The 16,259-nt window shown below is 36.9% G+C and overlaps 1 protein-coding gene across 1 annotated transcript; it reads left to right on the forward strand.

Moving 5' to 3' along the window:
• The first annotated feature begins 287 nt into the window (after window positions 1–287).
• Window positions 288–14,692, forward strand: wash (WASH complex subunit washout). Its single transcript, XM_089241885.1, has 7 exons — window positions 288–399; window positions 2,824–3,076; window positions 5,002–5,291; window positions 6,461–6,684; window positions 9,017–9,468; window positions 9,652–9,739; window positions 14,171–14,692. Exons 2-7 carry the CDS (start codon window positions 2,843–2,845, stop codon window positions 14,329–14,331), a joined length of 1,449 nt encoding a protein of 482 aa, XP_089098011.1. The 5' UTR covers window positions 288–399; window positions 2,824–2,842; the 3' UTR covers window positions 14,332–14,692.
• Window positions 14,693–16,259: the final 1,567 nt, after the last annotated feature.

Below are 16,259 nucleotides of genomic sequence, written 5' to 3' on the forward strand. Positions count from 1 at the left end.
GGTGGCAAAACTCCGTTGTTGTAAGCTGTCACTAGATGTCATCACAAATGAAAATATGACTTGTTTGTTTCGGGGGCATTTATATATTTCTCACTTTCGGGATTGATTTTGGAGTTTCGAAAATAAACTTGCAATTTCCCAAATGATCGGCAGCTTTTTTTGGTGACGAATGTGACGACGTGTCTCGTATTTTATCCTATTTTTGTTTCTGAAGATCGAGAGCAGAGAGTAGCCAAGTAGCCAAATAGCTCCGTATAAATATTACGGAATTGAAATTTGGAGTTTGGCCAAGAGGGGCGTCGTCATCGATTGGCTCACGGACGGATGTAAATAACAACAAACGCCGCCTTCGAAAAGTGCCGCCGCCGTCTCAGCTGTTTACGGCCACGAATTCTCGGGGTAAGATATTTCTCATAATGTGCTCGAATACATAAAGCAAGCAATAATCAATATTTTTAGTTTAAAATAGAAATTCCAGTGCGTAAATAAGCCTTTCGTGAGAAATTACATCGAAAATTCGGGCATATTTTCATTTTCTCAAATACAGAGAGTGTATCTCTCTATTTCAATTCAAATTACATCGTGTAAAATTACGCTGAAAATTCGTGCATTTATTTTCTCAGTAGTACTACCTTTTCAAATTTCACCACTGAGATCAACATTTGTTTTTTATAATACAGTAGCCACCGCTTATCGGGCCCGTCTTAAGAGCGTCATGGGCCAATTCGTTTTACTGAGGCTCTACCTGGAAAATTATTGAAAATTTCAATTAGTTCCCATTTTTATGAGGCCCCTCTTCTCTTGAGGTGCCCGGGTGGACCCATGCGTTGAGACGGCACAGCCGCTTATAATAATCACGTTTGGTTCAGGTTTATTATGTTGAGGTTTTTTATGTTGCCCTTTATAGTTACCCCTAGAGTATGCAAGGCGTGTGTGGGGGCGAGCTTAAAAAAAGATTGATGTTCCAGTGGCAATAAGTGGTCCTCAAAAAAATCTGGTGAAAAACAAAAATAATTTATAAAAGTTCCCACTTCCTGTGGCAGTTTTGTCCAAAAAAAATTGATTCTTATGAGCAGAAAATCTGATTCTTATAACCGATGATTTTCCAACGTTAAAATAAGATTTGGTTTTCGTTTAGCCAATCTGATTCTCATAACCATGTATATTGAGAAATAGGAACATTTCATGAACAATCAATTCAATGAAAGCTTTGAAATTATAATCCAATTCCTTAATTCGGACAGTTTTTGTTAGTCAATCTGAATGATTTTGTTGATAATTATATTAAGGCAGGGCAGTATACCGTGGGCTGCCAGTTCTGGGGGGGGGGGGATCCCACCTAGCTGAAATGCCTGCCTACAAATTTACATGCTTCTTCCAAAAATCATAAGAGTAGACACTGCTTATTAGAATCACAGTTAATAACATATCATTCAGGTATTGTTATTATTTTTTCAAAGAATGGAATGGTCAAATATGGGGGACCACCATGGGGGAAAATTTATTGATTTATACAATACTGTTGGCCCTGGGGCCTATACAAGAGGATGCGATTGAAAGTGACAAAAATATTGTTTGATATTGGACATAAAAACGAATGATAGTCGACAATAGATCTTGGGAGTTTGTTCCATTTGCCAATGATATGAGGAGAGAAGCTGTATTCAAAGCAGTCAGTAGAAGCAAAAATAGGTTTCATTTTAAGGGAGTGGTCGAGTCTTCTGGAGATGGTTTGGCTAGGATTGCCAGACACCGTGTGTCAAAGTTGAGATCACTGTGGGAAATCTTATAGGCCTATAACAGGCTTCATTGAGAAATGAGACTAATAGTGGGAGGGGAAAGATTAAGTTATTTTTTTCTTCAAGTTTGGACACTGAAATAAAATATGACCAGAAGTTGTGGGCAAACCAGGTAGATTTATTTAGGATTGATTCGAGTTTGTCTATGTTACTAAAGATATAGAGGTCCCAGATTTCAGCTGCGTAAGAGAGAACGGGAGAGATATAAGATTGATAGCAGAGTAATCTGATATCCTGAGTGGAATGTTTAAGGTTGCGGCAGAGGAAGAAAAGTTTTTCTTAGAGAGAGACATCATGTCTCTCTCTAAGTTGTCAGTGTACGTGAGCTATGGAGATGAGTTAGGTCTGACTCCATGTGCAGGTATTTATTACTCTCTGCTATTTGGACAAAGGTGACTGATGCAAAAATGAATTCAATGAGATTCATTGTTGTTGTAGCAGAGTGGTCTGTAGTGTCCCTGAGTTATAACTTAAAATGTGCTGAGGAGGTTGACATAGTACAATACTGGACAAATCATGAAAAAATCTACACTCCAAAAGAAAATTGCAGTCACCGAAAATTTTTTTATCCAAAGAAAAAGGTCCAAAATAATGCTACTTTTGCCTTTTTTGGGGCATAGATACCCTCTTTCATGTTGGCAGATATGCCACTATAAATTCTGAACATTCTGTACTGCTCTCAGCCTGCAATTTAGTAACTACACAAACAAAATTTTTGGCGCTAATACCAGTTTTTTTAGTCACCACTGCACCTGGAATTTGTGCAGCCCTGACATAGAATAGGTTTTCGCAATTTTTTTCAACATAAAATTTTGAACATTCTTTGAAACTTCATCAAATAACATTGAAGCAAACTCTTTATTTCAATTTTAGGAAAATATTACATTACTTCCAATTTTCTTGATCAACTGGTCCATTATTAGTACATCAATCTTATGTTATTAACTTCAGGATTACGATATGGCTCCATTTCATGTAAAACCAGCTAATATTTCAAAATCATTTTGTGTTCCTTTTTCAACAGTTGATTAAAGTTGATAAAGATGAGGGTCCAAGCTTACAAATTGAATTTGATCCCTCCGGATCTGAGAAGAGAAGAAGCCATGCTACAGATAGCAGATGCCTTGGATTACGTGCAACGTATTACTGACGACATTTTCCAAACTATTGAAAGTCGAGTTACAGAGTATACTAAACGGTTAGAAGCGATATGTGGTAGAGCTGAAGTGGCTCAAAAGAAAGTTGATAAAATCAAGGGGAGCAGCAAAGCTACAAAAGTAAGACAACACATTTTGCGTATTTGATGTTCTTGCCTTATCATTAAAATTTATTAATTTAGGCTCAATAAATTTATTGTAGTTAAAGATTTTAAATTATGTATTAATTTCCAAATCATATCATCGCCCATTCATCATGGGCGATGATACCGATTAGCATTGCACATTGCAGTTCCATTCTATGTCGATAGATATCAGAGGTTTACGATTTTTTGTGTGAGCTCAACTTCATTATTTTTGTTGACATGATCCTGTTATTCTGATTTCTGACTGTCTGTGAAGCTTCCGAAAATTACAGCAAGTATTTATTATGTATTTGAATCATACCAATTTTGATTTTTACTCCTCATATGATAGGGGAATGATACACGTAAATTATGTTCTTGAATTTAAAATTATATAAGTTAAATTTTTGTTTCCAAAATGTCTCTAATAATGCTGATTTGTTTCAGAATTTTAGCGCTGAAATGTGTTGTTTTTTTTTGAAAAATGCTTCGTATTGGATCTGATGACGAAATAAAGTGATAGAAAAAAAATTCAAGTCAGAAGTGGTTGAATGTCAGTTTTCCTCTCTGATGCTTGAATCTCTGCAGTATTTCATAGTTTCATATAGAGTTTATATACAGATTTAAAAAGTTGAAAACATACAGCTCACTAGCATGGACGGAGATACGGGGGCCGTGGGGCATAGGTGGACATAGACTTGGAAGCCTGGGGGGGGGGGGTATGGTCATTATTTCTGGGGGGGGGCACGATGATGATGTCAATTCATATATGAATATATACATTAGATCAGTCAACTTCACCTTTGACACTGGGGGGGGGGCATAAAAAGCACCACAGGCCCGTCATTTGGGGGGTCGGGGTCGTTGCCACACCTGGCTTTTGAAAATACACTAAAAATGGTATATATATACAAATATATATATAATTATAAATACATTGAGTGCATGTTCTTTGCCCTCCCCCTGGAAAAAGTTGAAATGACGGCCCTGAAGCACCACATGATTTCCTAATTAAAAAATTGATTTAGAAAATCAATGTCTCATACCTTCATGGCCAGTGTTTGATAAAATATACCTACATGTCATAGGCAAAAATTTGGCTGATTGAAAAAATTCTGATCATTTTGCAGATTGCATGGCTCATTGGAAAATAAAATTACCCAGAATTTTTTCATTAGCCTGATACTTTTAAGCCTATTATAGCAAGCCTATACACATTTAAGCTAATTAGAAAATATGCAATTGCTCTCTCAGAAAGACCTGTTTTCATCAAGACTTGTTGCCATTAGCGAGATTTTTCAATTAGCCTACAACATATGAAACTTCCAGGCTGCCAGGGTCTGGATCCGATTATTCACCTCCTAAAGCAATCATCTTAACTTTCACACAATGTGAGTCACATTGAAAATTGCAATGAAGCCCATGTACCACTAAGCTCTGCTAAACATATATTATCACAAAGTTGTAATAATCGACTAATCTTCACAATGGCGGATAGTCACAACAAAGAGTTCAGTGGGCCATGTATTGAACATGCTTGTCCTAAAGCCCTATAAAAAGTTAAATCGATTCCAGAATGTAACGGAACAGCCTGGAAGTTGTATAGACTATATGTATTTCATAATTTAATCTTGTATTTTTAGGGGGGAGGCATTTTTTTCTCTGGTGGATTAACATTTTTCTACTACTTTCTTGCTTCAAACACATTTTCTTTGATAAATTTCTCAGCGAGTGTTCACCCTTTTTTTCCCTTTCTTTCTGTGTGGGTTTCAAAAAATAGCTCAGATATTTATGAAATTGAATGTATAGTTATTGAATGAAGCAGTGGAGAAACATTTTGTCTTTAATTGAATTTAAATGGTCATGTATTAATTAGCTTTTGAATAACACATGCTCAGCAAAGCTTCGTATAAATTTCAGGTATTTTCAAGCTACAAATACCCAGGAGCAGACGACATATGTGATTATAAAACACTCTTTGATGCAAATAATAAACTTCCAAATACACAACAGCAAACAAACTACAAGGTGAAGTCGAAGCATATTTCACCTGATGAAAAAGTTCTGGAAGAGAAGTATCAGTTTTATAATGTGCGTGTTGCAGGAAAACCGAAGGAAAAGGCGCAGCTGATGGAAGAAGGTTTGGGCAGTCTTCCCAAAGAACTTGATTCACTTGGAACTCTGCTATTGTTCAATACAGCAGAAAACCCGTAAGATTAAATTTATATATTAACACATTGTCAATGGGAAATAACCACAGAAAACCAACTTCAGCCAACCACCACTGTGGCGACGATGGGGCTGAAACCCGGGACCTCGCCACGCGAGTCCATCACTATGACCACTCGACCACCACAGTGGTTACTAATACTAAACCACACATGCGCCTCGTAAACATTCCTTTGGAAAAGTTCTAATGAATTGGTACATGCCAGAATGTGTTATGTGTATGTATGTTCTTGGCATTATGCTTGTTTCGTTTTGGACTGGTGCTACCATGTCTTGCACTCACTGATCCTTGTTCAGTAGGCCATTCCTTTGGTCATCATATTCTTACCCACACTCTAAGTCACTCTTTTGCTCACTCATTGACCTATTCTCTTGCTGTCTGTGCAGAGGCAGATTTATTGAGGGTTATACAAATTTTGCTGCATTTCTTCCATTCTGCTAATTTTCTTAGCCACTCATTCCTCTGAACTTGCCACCCTGGGCAAGCCCTGAGTACGCCCTCTCCCCGTAAATACGCCAGCATGTATATTTAGAGATATGCAAGCTTCCTACATATTTTAAAAGGTACACTTGCCTTCTATGCATTTCTAGGAGTATGTGAACATGCTTCATATGTATTTACGGGGTACTTAAAACATTAATTAACAAAAAATAAATGACAAACATGTTGGGGTAAACCGAGAAGCTACCCATACTTAGAATAAGACAACCTTAAATATATTTTATGGGCATTGTATAATATTTTATTATGTATAGCCTATATATATATTGTTTATAGTTTTTATAATTGCATTTTTAATTGGGTTGCTGTATTTTAGAAATATGTGACATCCATATTTGTTACGGGCATCTTTTTCTCAGCCACTTTGTTGGGCATTTTGCCTGTTGTGGCCTTGTATTTTTATAAAATAATTCATTTTAGTTGTTTCACAGTTGTTTTCTGCACGCAAGGTCTAATTTGACTGGGACCTTCAGTTTAATGTCAAATTCGAATAGCACCATTCAAAATAATCCAATTTAGAAATAAATGTTACATTATACAAATTCCAAAATGATTATAATACATGAATATTTTTTGAGGGGGATTTGGTATGAAATGTAAAATTTGAATAACATATTAGTTTATTTATTTGTTTTTTTTATCGTGTAGATACAAAAAGTATGTGATGCTCGATCCTTTGGGTGCAGTGACCAAAACTCGCAAGAGCTTAGAAGAAGAAGATGGGGGTGAAGCAACGAAAGATGGGCTTGGTGCATCGCCTTTTAGTGAGAGGGAACAGATGGAAGCCGTGGACAAGGAGAACTATTTTTATAGCCCAGGTTTTGGAGAAGTACCAGAAATGGATGTTCCATTAGCACTCCCTGATTTACCTGGTAGGTCAGATTTTTCCTCCAGATAATGTGTGCTCACATAGCACCCTAATACTAAAAGAAAAATTTTTTTTTTGTACACAAAATTTCATATCAAGACAAAAAAAAAGAAAATTCTAGACCCTTAATATTCTTCATTTTCAATAAGTGTTTCAAAACAGAAATTATGGCACATATCAGACCAGGGTATGCGAAATTACTACTATTAAACCATACATGCCCCTCGCCCATGTTCCTCTGCGAAATTTCTAACAAATTGGTGCATGTTGGAATGTGCATGTTGTGAACCTATCACAAACTTTGTTTCTGTGTAATAATTGCTATATGTAGTGCTGCCATCTGCCATCAATTTTTTTAACTATGAGTGAAGTGTAATGATTGAATAATTGTATCATTGCGGAGGCCTGTTGCTCTCTGTGGCGAGACTTTTCAACATAGAGATTGGCGCACATTCACACCTCAAAGTTGGCAACCAATCGAAATTCTTAGCGGCCCCTTAAAAAAGCAAAAAATATATAATCATTTCTACGTTTCTTTAAATCTAGATTTGTTTATTTCATGAGTCGCGCAGGAAGCAGCCATATTGGTTAACTTTGACACTGTATGTCCCTTAAAGAAAGAGGGAGATATCACGTGATCTAAAAAGCCTCATTAAAGAAAACCCAGGCAGCGCTGGGTATTATAACTAGTTTTTTTAATAAGGTAGGCTTCCTTCCGATTTTCAGCAGGTGCAGAAAAAAGGAGAAACAGGGAAAAGTGTTCCATTATGAAATCAACTCTACAAAATATCAGGGCTAATATTAGTGACACAATAAAAGGCAAGGTGCTGCTTGAAGTGTTAAGTACAGTACACTCTCACTTATCCTGCACATATCAGCAATTCCGTCTTACTGTATGGGCCCACCCGGGCTTCAAGTGCAGAAGGTGTCTTATGATGAATATGAGATCTGATTGAAAATTTTGAGAGTAAGCATGCAAATTAGTAGCCACGCATTTCTAGCAAGGTAAGGATAAGGGTTCAGAAAAATCCCTTCACCTGGGCAGGCCCGTCATTTAGGGTGGGGCCTGGCTTTTGAAAATACACTAGAAATGGTATGTATATACACTGCTGGCCACCGTAAATGCAACACCCTGAAGGAAGCATGCAAATAATATGAAATTTACAACATGCATTAGCGGAGGTGAGATATGCAAATGATTAGAATTTCAGCGCAGACGCACATCACGCGCGCCTGTGGCGCCACTTCAAAGCGCTATTTAAGGCTTGGAGATTTCGACGATTTGAAGTACGGCAATTGTGTTTTTCTTGTGGTTTTTTCAAAAAAACGATCAATTATGCCTCGTAGAAAACAGCGATCATCTTTTGATCAAGTATCCGAGTTCGACAGAGGAAGGATAGTGGCCTACCGAGATTGTGGATTATCTTTCAGGGAAATCGGTAGTCGTGTTGGACGAAACCAAACAACTGTAATGCGGATATGTGATCGTTGGATGCAGGAGGGTACGACGGACCGACGTGTTCGATCGCATCCACCTCAGTGCACCACTTCACTGATGACAGGCGTATGGTAGTGACTGATCGCTCAGCCACATCACGAACCATAGCACAGCACATTCAGTCTGTACCGCATCATCCAGTGTCTGCGCGTACCATTCGACGCCGTTTACAGCAGAGTGGTCTGTCCGCAAGACGTCCATTGCTTCGTCTACCCTTGACGCAGAACCACAGACGTCTCCGCCGCCAATGGTGCGATGAAAGAAGGATGTGGACGGCACAATGGAATGAAATTGTCTTTACTGACGAGTCACGCTTCTGTCTGCAACACCACGATGGTTGGATTCGAGTCTGGAGACACCGTGGAGAGAGGATGCTGAACAGCTGCGTTATGCACCGCCACACTGGTCCTGCACCGGGTATTATGGTATGGGGCGGTATTGGACATCACTCTCGCACTCCTCTAGTACGCATTGCCGGTACTTTAAAAGTTGAAATGACGGCCCTGCACCCGGAGGCCCATGGTGCTCTCAAGACGGCCCTACATATCAGACTAAGGTAATGTGTTTGAGCAAATTCACATTTCCTAGAGTCTCCCATACTTGAGAAATACCAGTTCATGTCTTCATCTTGTCAATAATGTTTTGAGACGAATAATCATGACAAAGAGCGAAAAAATTATGAATTTTTTCTCTTGTTTATCTGTTCTGATAAATTTTCTTCCATAATTCATTGGAACCATTGTTTTTTTTAGCACCAATTCTCATTTATTATAATTTCTTGCCTATGATAGGTAAAAAAAACAAAGTTATGATAAACAAAGTTTTTGTTTGATTTCAGGTATTGCTGATGATTTATCGTACAGTGCAGATTTGGGACCATCCATCGCACCTTCACTTGAACTCATGCCCGGAAATATATTGCCAGAACTGCCTTCTCTTGTACCTGAAAGTCCGATGGAACCAATCGAAGTAGCCATTGATCCCATCCTGGCCAATATTCCACAGTCATTTGCACCTGCCCAGGTTGAAATGTCTCCTCCACCCCCTCCTCCCCCACCACCACCTCCTCCACCACCCTCGGTTGTTTCATCTCCATCGGAAGATGTTAATCAAACAGTGACGAAAACAGAAAGCAAGAGCGCTCCGGTCTCTGGTGCACCTGAATTTGTAGTCAATCCTGGAGATGCGAGGGCAAATCTTTTAGAATCTATACGACAGGCTGGTGGGTCTGGAAAAGCTAAACTTCGAAGCGTGACTGACCGCAAACTGGAGGCCAAAAAGAAGAAACAGGTATTGCTGGTTTTGTTCTTGTATGTCTCATTTATTTATACTGCTTAAAAAAAAAATAAAAAAGCAGTTTGACATGTATATTAAATTAAATAAGGTTTAGATTAATTCATATTAATGAGATTTATTACTGCAATGTATAAAATAATGCAAGTTATGCGACTGAAAAAAGAAAAAAAATTGCAGGAAGAGAAAGCTTCAACAAGTAGCAGCGGTGGTGATTTGATGAGCGATTTAGCCAAGAAATTGCAGATGAGAAGGAAAGGAATTACTGGTAAGTGTAAAATTCCTTCACATAACCAAATGAGCAAATGTCTCGAAGAACCACAGTAAAGAGTCTGTTACAACTCACAATCACAGGAAAAATTGTCATTATAATGGACTTCTCATTGTAAGTGAATTGCATTTATTTCTTGCTCAGTCCTTCACAGTAAATTCCTTACCTGCATTATAATTGTCTTTTAGATCATTGCGTTCTGATATTGGCAAATGAACAGGATTCTCTCCAATAACAAAATTAATTTTTTGCCTACAGCCAATTGATTAACCTAAAACATTTTTCCTCAGAACTTTGTATTCTCAAACTGATTTGGCTTGCCAACTGAATAATCAAAATTCTTATCTATTTATTATCTTCATGACTATGGACCTTTTTTTTGCTGATCGGAAGAATTCTTTTAACACTATTTGTCCAACCCAAATGACAAGTTCCTGTCAAATAAATCCTTTCACTGAAAAATGACTGTGGCCTGTCAGTCACTGGAAGTAACCAGTCACATATGACATGTCCCGTGTGTATATTGGTAAAGTCTAAGGAAAAGCGGTAAAAAATGTGACTTTCCTATGTCTATTAGAATTATGTTTGAAAGGAGCATGTGCAGTAACAAGTATATTAGTAGTCTGTTCTTCATTTAATTCTTAGGAAAAACTGCAGTTTTTGTAAATCTTTCGATGTTATAACGGAAACTTCCTAATTTGCAACTCGCTATAAATGAATATTTTCTGTGTCTTTAACGTTAGCTCTTTGACAATGACTTGCAAATAGCGAGATTCTTGTTATAAGCTGTACTCATTACAAACGATTTTTACTGTACTTTTAACCCTCAGGAGCACGTGTCTGAAACATAATATCGGAATGTGTGTGACCCTCTGTCTCACTATTGTTTTTCACTTTAAAAAAACATCGAACTCAGACACATTTTATTTTGAAAAAAAAATAAATTAATCTCATACTTTAATCATCTCTCACGTGAAGGTAGAAAACTTACTGAAAGAGAACATCTTTATGCATTAATTTTCAAAAGAGTGTAAACTCGTAGAGGCCTCGCTCTTATTTTATAGCGTTTTTTAGGGAAAACATCAATATATTATTAGTAACACACACTTTTTTTTCAAAAAACATGCTTTAAAACCATAACCCACTTACCGTCTTTCTTATAAACAGAGTATCACATAAAAATCTATCATTGTAATGGTATAACGAAATCAAAGGCATAAATAATTGAATTTTTCTTTAAAACGCAGCAGGGTATCTGCACTTGCAGACAAAATTGCAACTATGCAAACACCAATTTATGCCTCGTGAAAATATACTGAGTTAATGCATTTGAATGCAGTGCTGCCCTTAGGGGGGGGGGGGGTGCGCGATAGGTGGGTCACAAAAGGCCCTGCAATTGGTACAGTTATAATAATTTCCTTCATCAGTTTTCAGTACTCATGTATATTCTGTATGAATTTTTGGATGCCGATTTCCCTTTTCCACAAAATATATAAAATCGGGGCTCCGAAATTATATTAAAATACCTCTGGCCCCACAATTATTTTTTGCAGCAGGCCCTGCATCTGGTAAAAGTAGCCCTGTTTGAATGTGAATTGTAACAAGATTACAGCCATCAAAAAGCTTTTTCCACATAGAAAAATGAATTGGAGGCCTTCAAAATCGCTCTCTCTGGAGGGTTAAAGGTACTCTCAGATTGTCAAATTGATAGGTGGAAAATATTATGCCAAATTATATGCAATCAATCTCAGTTATAATGACATGGAAGATTCCAAGAAATTTTATCAAAGTGTCGCTACAACCAAAGTTTACGTTTTTAAGACCTCTTTTTGGTGAAAATTTACTATTAACCCTTTGTTTTTAAGCAACATTGACTAGATACCTCGCCTTCTTAAAGGCCTCTTTTTTTCGCATTGACAAACCCATTCTTTTTTTTAAGTTGATATCTGGATGGAACACTTTTCCCTATACCCTTTACTTTGCACCTGCTGAAAATTGGAAGCAAACTTACTTAATTAAAAGCGATATGGAGTTTGAAAGGAGTTTTAGTGATTTTTGCTGTGTTGCTTAAAGGGTTGAATGAAATCAAATACTGTACATTAAGTTTTATTTCATTATGATCATGGTGACCATATTTTATCATGAAAAATACAGGAAATTGGTATAATTAATATGTGACATTATCGTTATTACCAAACATGTTGCTAATTCAAGGAAACGGTTATTTTCCGTATATTATGCTGAGGTGAACTCGGAAAGAAAAGTCATCACGTCTCTACCGGGAATCGAACCCAGGCCTTCTTGCATACTGGGCAAGCATGCTACCATCTACACCACTGGAGACATGACCCTGCCTTCCTTATTAATTGTCAGTGAAATCACCAAACATTGCTTAAAAATAACCTTTGGCAAGAAATGCATTGGTACAGCAAGTCTAAAAATAAAATAAAATGATAATGATAAGATGCATATATATTTCACAATTAAAAATTTAACATGACAAATATGCGAGATGAATATTTATAGTCATAAATATCATTAATAATGATAAATATATAATAATAATGGAAAATATCATGTATCATTAGGGCACAATTTATAAATTATGCAATTTACTTTCATCCCCAATCAGTGGCGTCGGAGCCAGAGGTGCTTGAGCACCCACATAAATTTGTAGAACTGGTTTGAGCACCCTCAGAAATAAATCACAAATGACAATTTTATACATAAAGCTCAATCTGAGCACCCTCAGGTCTGAAACACTTCAGCAGCTTATGTCCCTAATTCTAGTAAAGATTGGGAATAAAAAAATTTCTTGGCAAAGCATCATCGAAACAGAAAAAATAACAAAAGTTTGTCATTATATCCGAGGTTATTCCTTTTCATTAACATTATTCTCTATGGCAGGGGTTCTCAAACTGTACAGCACCAACCTTTGCCAGGGCTGCCTTTTAGCGGCAGCCCTGACAAAATTTTTTTGAAGAGACTCTCGGTTAAACTGCTCTGGGGAGCCGTTGATTAGAGAAAGAGGTGCCACGGGTGGAAAAGTAAAGTTTGAGAACCCCTACTCTCTGAGAATCGGTCTGGAATGCCAATTATTGCCTGACGTTATAGCTGCATTGTTACAAACGAGGTTGTTATAACTCAGTTTGACTGTATTTTCCTTTTGGCATTTATTGAATGGAAGAAAAATATTTAAAAAAAAGTTATTTTTATGCAAAAAGCTTCCTATTCTTTTTTTTTTTTTTAAATACTGTATATGAAGGAGCCTTGTATATTTTTTTAAAAAAAAGTTAAAAATATCTTTCTCAATAAAATATTAAGAACAACGATTTTCATTAGTAGGAGTAGGTAATAGAATTTCTCATAATTTCTGGCAGAAAATTTTTTTGTTCGTGATTTAAATTTTGTGTGGTATTCAAAACCTAGATTCCCTCAGGTTACCAACTGTAAAATTATTTTTTTGCTCAGTCAAAAGCATATATTGTAAAATTTTGGCTCCGCACGTGATTCAACAAGGCCTCCAAGGCTGGGAACTGTGTTGGGGCCCGAGGCCCTTCTATGGTGAATTTATAGTGTGAAGAAACAAAAAATGATAAAAATCATCTTGGCCTCTGGGCCCTGTCCATGGGTAAAATAGAGAAAAATGAAGATTATTTTCGTCAGTGACATTGTATCAGTGAATGCAATGTAGTGCAAAGATCCATAAAAATGCTAAATGAACTGAATAAATAAAGTATGACGACAAGCTTTTCCAAAAGTGTACCTTTGAATGGTACCAAATGGGTACTGGAGAAAAGCAAACACCATGATAGAACATCTTTTTCCCCAGTATTAATGTTCATATTAGAAAACTATCCATTTCAGCATATTTTTCAATCATATTAGTGAAATATCTCTATACCAATGTTCTAGGTAGAACTTCAGTTTATCACTAAACTAAGAAACTTATAGACCAGCGGTTCTCAACAGGTGCTCCTTGTGCACTTTCTAGGGGCTCCGCGGCCACTTGAGGGAAATTTTAAAAAAACGGTAAAATTAAAAAATAATTCTAAATATTTTTAAGCAGTACAAATAAATCAGTAACTTTGATAAATAATTAAGAAATGGGCCTACGGGGTTCCGCCATAGAATTTTTTTATTAAAAAGGGCTCCACAAGTCAAAAAGGTTGAGAACCGCTGGTATAGACTATTCATACTTTAGAGAGCCTCTACAAGATGAGAAAAGTCATGAAATTTCAAGTACCCAGGATAAACTGTTTGGTTGTAATTGCATGTCAAACTAGGTTTGCAGTCGAATTGGCTGCTTCTGTCGTTCTAGTATTAAGGAAATATACACATAAGTATTAAAAAAAATCTTGTGTTATCAAGTGCAGAAAAAAGAGGAATGAATTCATTGAATTGTGTTTTACTTTACTTCGAATAAAGGTGCAAATCGAAGGGACAGTATTGAAACTGGTAGCAATGTGATGTCACCAGATTCTACAGCTTTTGATAAGATATCTGCGATGATTCCTCCGCCAGAAGCAGATGCCAATCCTACGTCAGACAGCCACGAGGATGATGATGAAGACGATGATTGGGACTAGATTGGGACATAGACTATTTTCATGCACATTTATTAACATTTCAAAATGTTAATGGTATATTTGATGGCACAATTACAGAGATTATATTTGTTGACCTATGTATTTAAAATTTAATTTGTGATATATTTTCATGGTGACCACTATCATGAAAATGCTGAATACATTGAAGGAAGAATTATAAAAACTCGATTCCACTTGACGAGCAATGTAAAATGCAGGAAGAGAGTTTTGCAATAGCTTTGTGAGCAATGTAGTAGTTTTTCTCTTTGGGAAAAAAAAGAAAGAAAAATATATCTTTTGTATCAAAATACTTGTTTTATAATGTAAATAAACGGCCATTTGGACGCTTTGCGAATCCTTAGCTTTCGGATGATTCGTCATTCCCATTGATAATGGAGAGCTGGGATTTGGATAAGAAATTTTATCTGTTCTGTTAATGGTCTCTATGAGATTTATATAGGAAAATAATATCAGTCTGAATCATCAGGTTGATTAATTTCTTACAACACAAAAAGGCCACTTGCTCAATGGAATCGATTCTTGGCTGAATGAAAAAAAAGAAAATGTACTCTTATTACCACTCATATACAGTAAAACCCCTCTTAATGGATGCAGTTACCCATCTTTTGTGGCCAAATAATATTTTCCTCTTGTATAATAAAAATATGCATTTCAAACCCCTGACTAACAGTCATCATCACCCTTCAGTTACATTGCCATCTGGTGCAGTGTCAGCAATGGTGAGCTTTAGCCCAAGTTAGGTCTGACTGTCTATGTACAGTCGCATACAAAGAGCCCAAAGGAGAGAGTTTTGCTGCCTTTGTAGCATAGTGGTTTAGCACTTTCATCCGGTAAGTGAGGTAAATATTAACCTGCTGAGTTGTTTAAAAAACACATACCACAGAAATAAACTTTACGTTAGGTACAGCACCCCTACATAGCATATTTCAACATGCACCAATTTCTCAGACCTAGGAGGCTGTCATGGTCCTGGGTTAGAACCCGAGGGACGATATAGATAAGATTTTCCCTAAAGAACTTGAGATATATACGCTAAGGGGAGTTAGAGACAGGCTCTTAAGAGCATGGGCTTCTACCTGACTAGAAAATGTTTGCCTATCACAATTTGTGTGTATACCTATTCTCAATATTTTTAACCAGATCTCATTTTCACAAGAGATTTCCGGGCTATGCTTAAGGGTTATTCAAGTATTACGTCAGCATCGATGGGGAGGGTTTGGATGATGCTTACGTCATCAACCCCCCCCCCTTTATGAAATATTCTTAACATCTTACTCGGTGCGGCAAAAACGGGAAAAATCTTGTTAGTTTGTGGGCAAAGGGGTGGCATGATGGAAATTCATATATATATATATATATATATATACATACATACCTGAACTAACATTCTTCCTCATGATAAATCCCTTAGAGCCACTTCAGCAATCTCTAAATGCTCAGGAAATGTGTCCAGGTTGCTTAAGTGCTATGCCACGGATCACTTAAATTATCTGGGAATGTTCCGTGGGTAACTTGAGTGATGTGGGGCCGCTTAAGTGCTTTAAGATTGTGACCGACATCACTCAAGGGATCTCTTAAACAAACCGTGGGACATTTAGTGTTCTGGAACTGTGTCACAGGTTAAGTGATCTTTGAATGTACCACCGGTCTACTTTAGTGATCTGAAAATGTGCCATGGGTCATTTAAGCAATCTAAGAATGTGCCGCTTAGTTCATTTTTACAAAACTGGGTTTGAGGGACAAGCCACGTCAGATAACCATCAGGACCATATATGGCTTAAAGGGTGGGTCACAATCAATTTCTTTGAGAAATTTTAAGTTCAAATTAACAAATCTATTATATAACATTAAAATTTCGAAAGAAAAATATCTTAATTTTTTTTTACCTGGTGGGAAAGGCGCACGAG

Source organism: Pholcus phalangioides, unplaced genomic scaffold (genome assembly GCF_987345545.1).
Source record: "Pholcus phalangioides strain wild (caught in Gottingen) unplaced genomic scaffold, Ppha-v1.0 ptg000014l_1, whole genome shotgun sequence".
Classification (NCBI taxonomy): domain Eukaryota; kingdom Metazoa; phylum Arthropoda; class Arachnida; order Araneae; family Pholcidae; genus Pholcus; species Pholcus phalangioides.

Excerpts from the sequence above, each read along its gene's own strand:
- wash (XM_089241885.1), top strand. The coding sequence starts at position 2,843 with ATGAGGGTCCAAGCTTACAAATTGAATTTGATCCCTCCGGATCTGAGA. Across the intron at positions 9,469-9,651 it reads AGGCCAAAAAGAAGAAACAG|GAAGAGAAAGCTTCAACAAG; the intron begins GTATTGCTGGTT and ends AAAAAATTGCAG. Across the intron at positions 9,740-14,170 it reads GAGAAGGAAAGGAATTACTG|GTGCAAATCGAAGGGACAGT; the intron begins GTAAGTGTAAAA and ends CTTCGAATAAAG.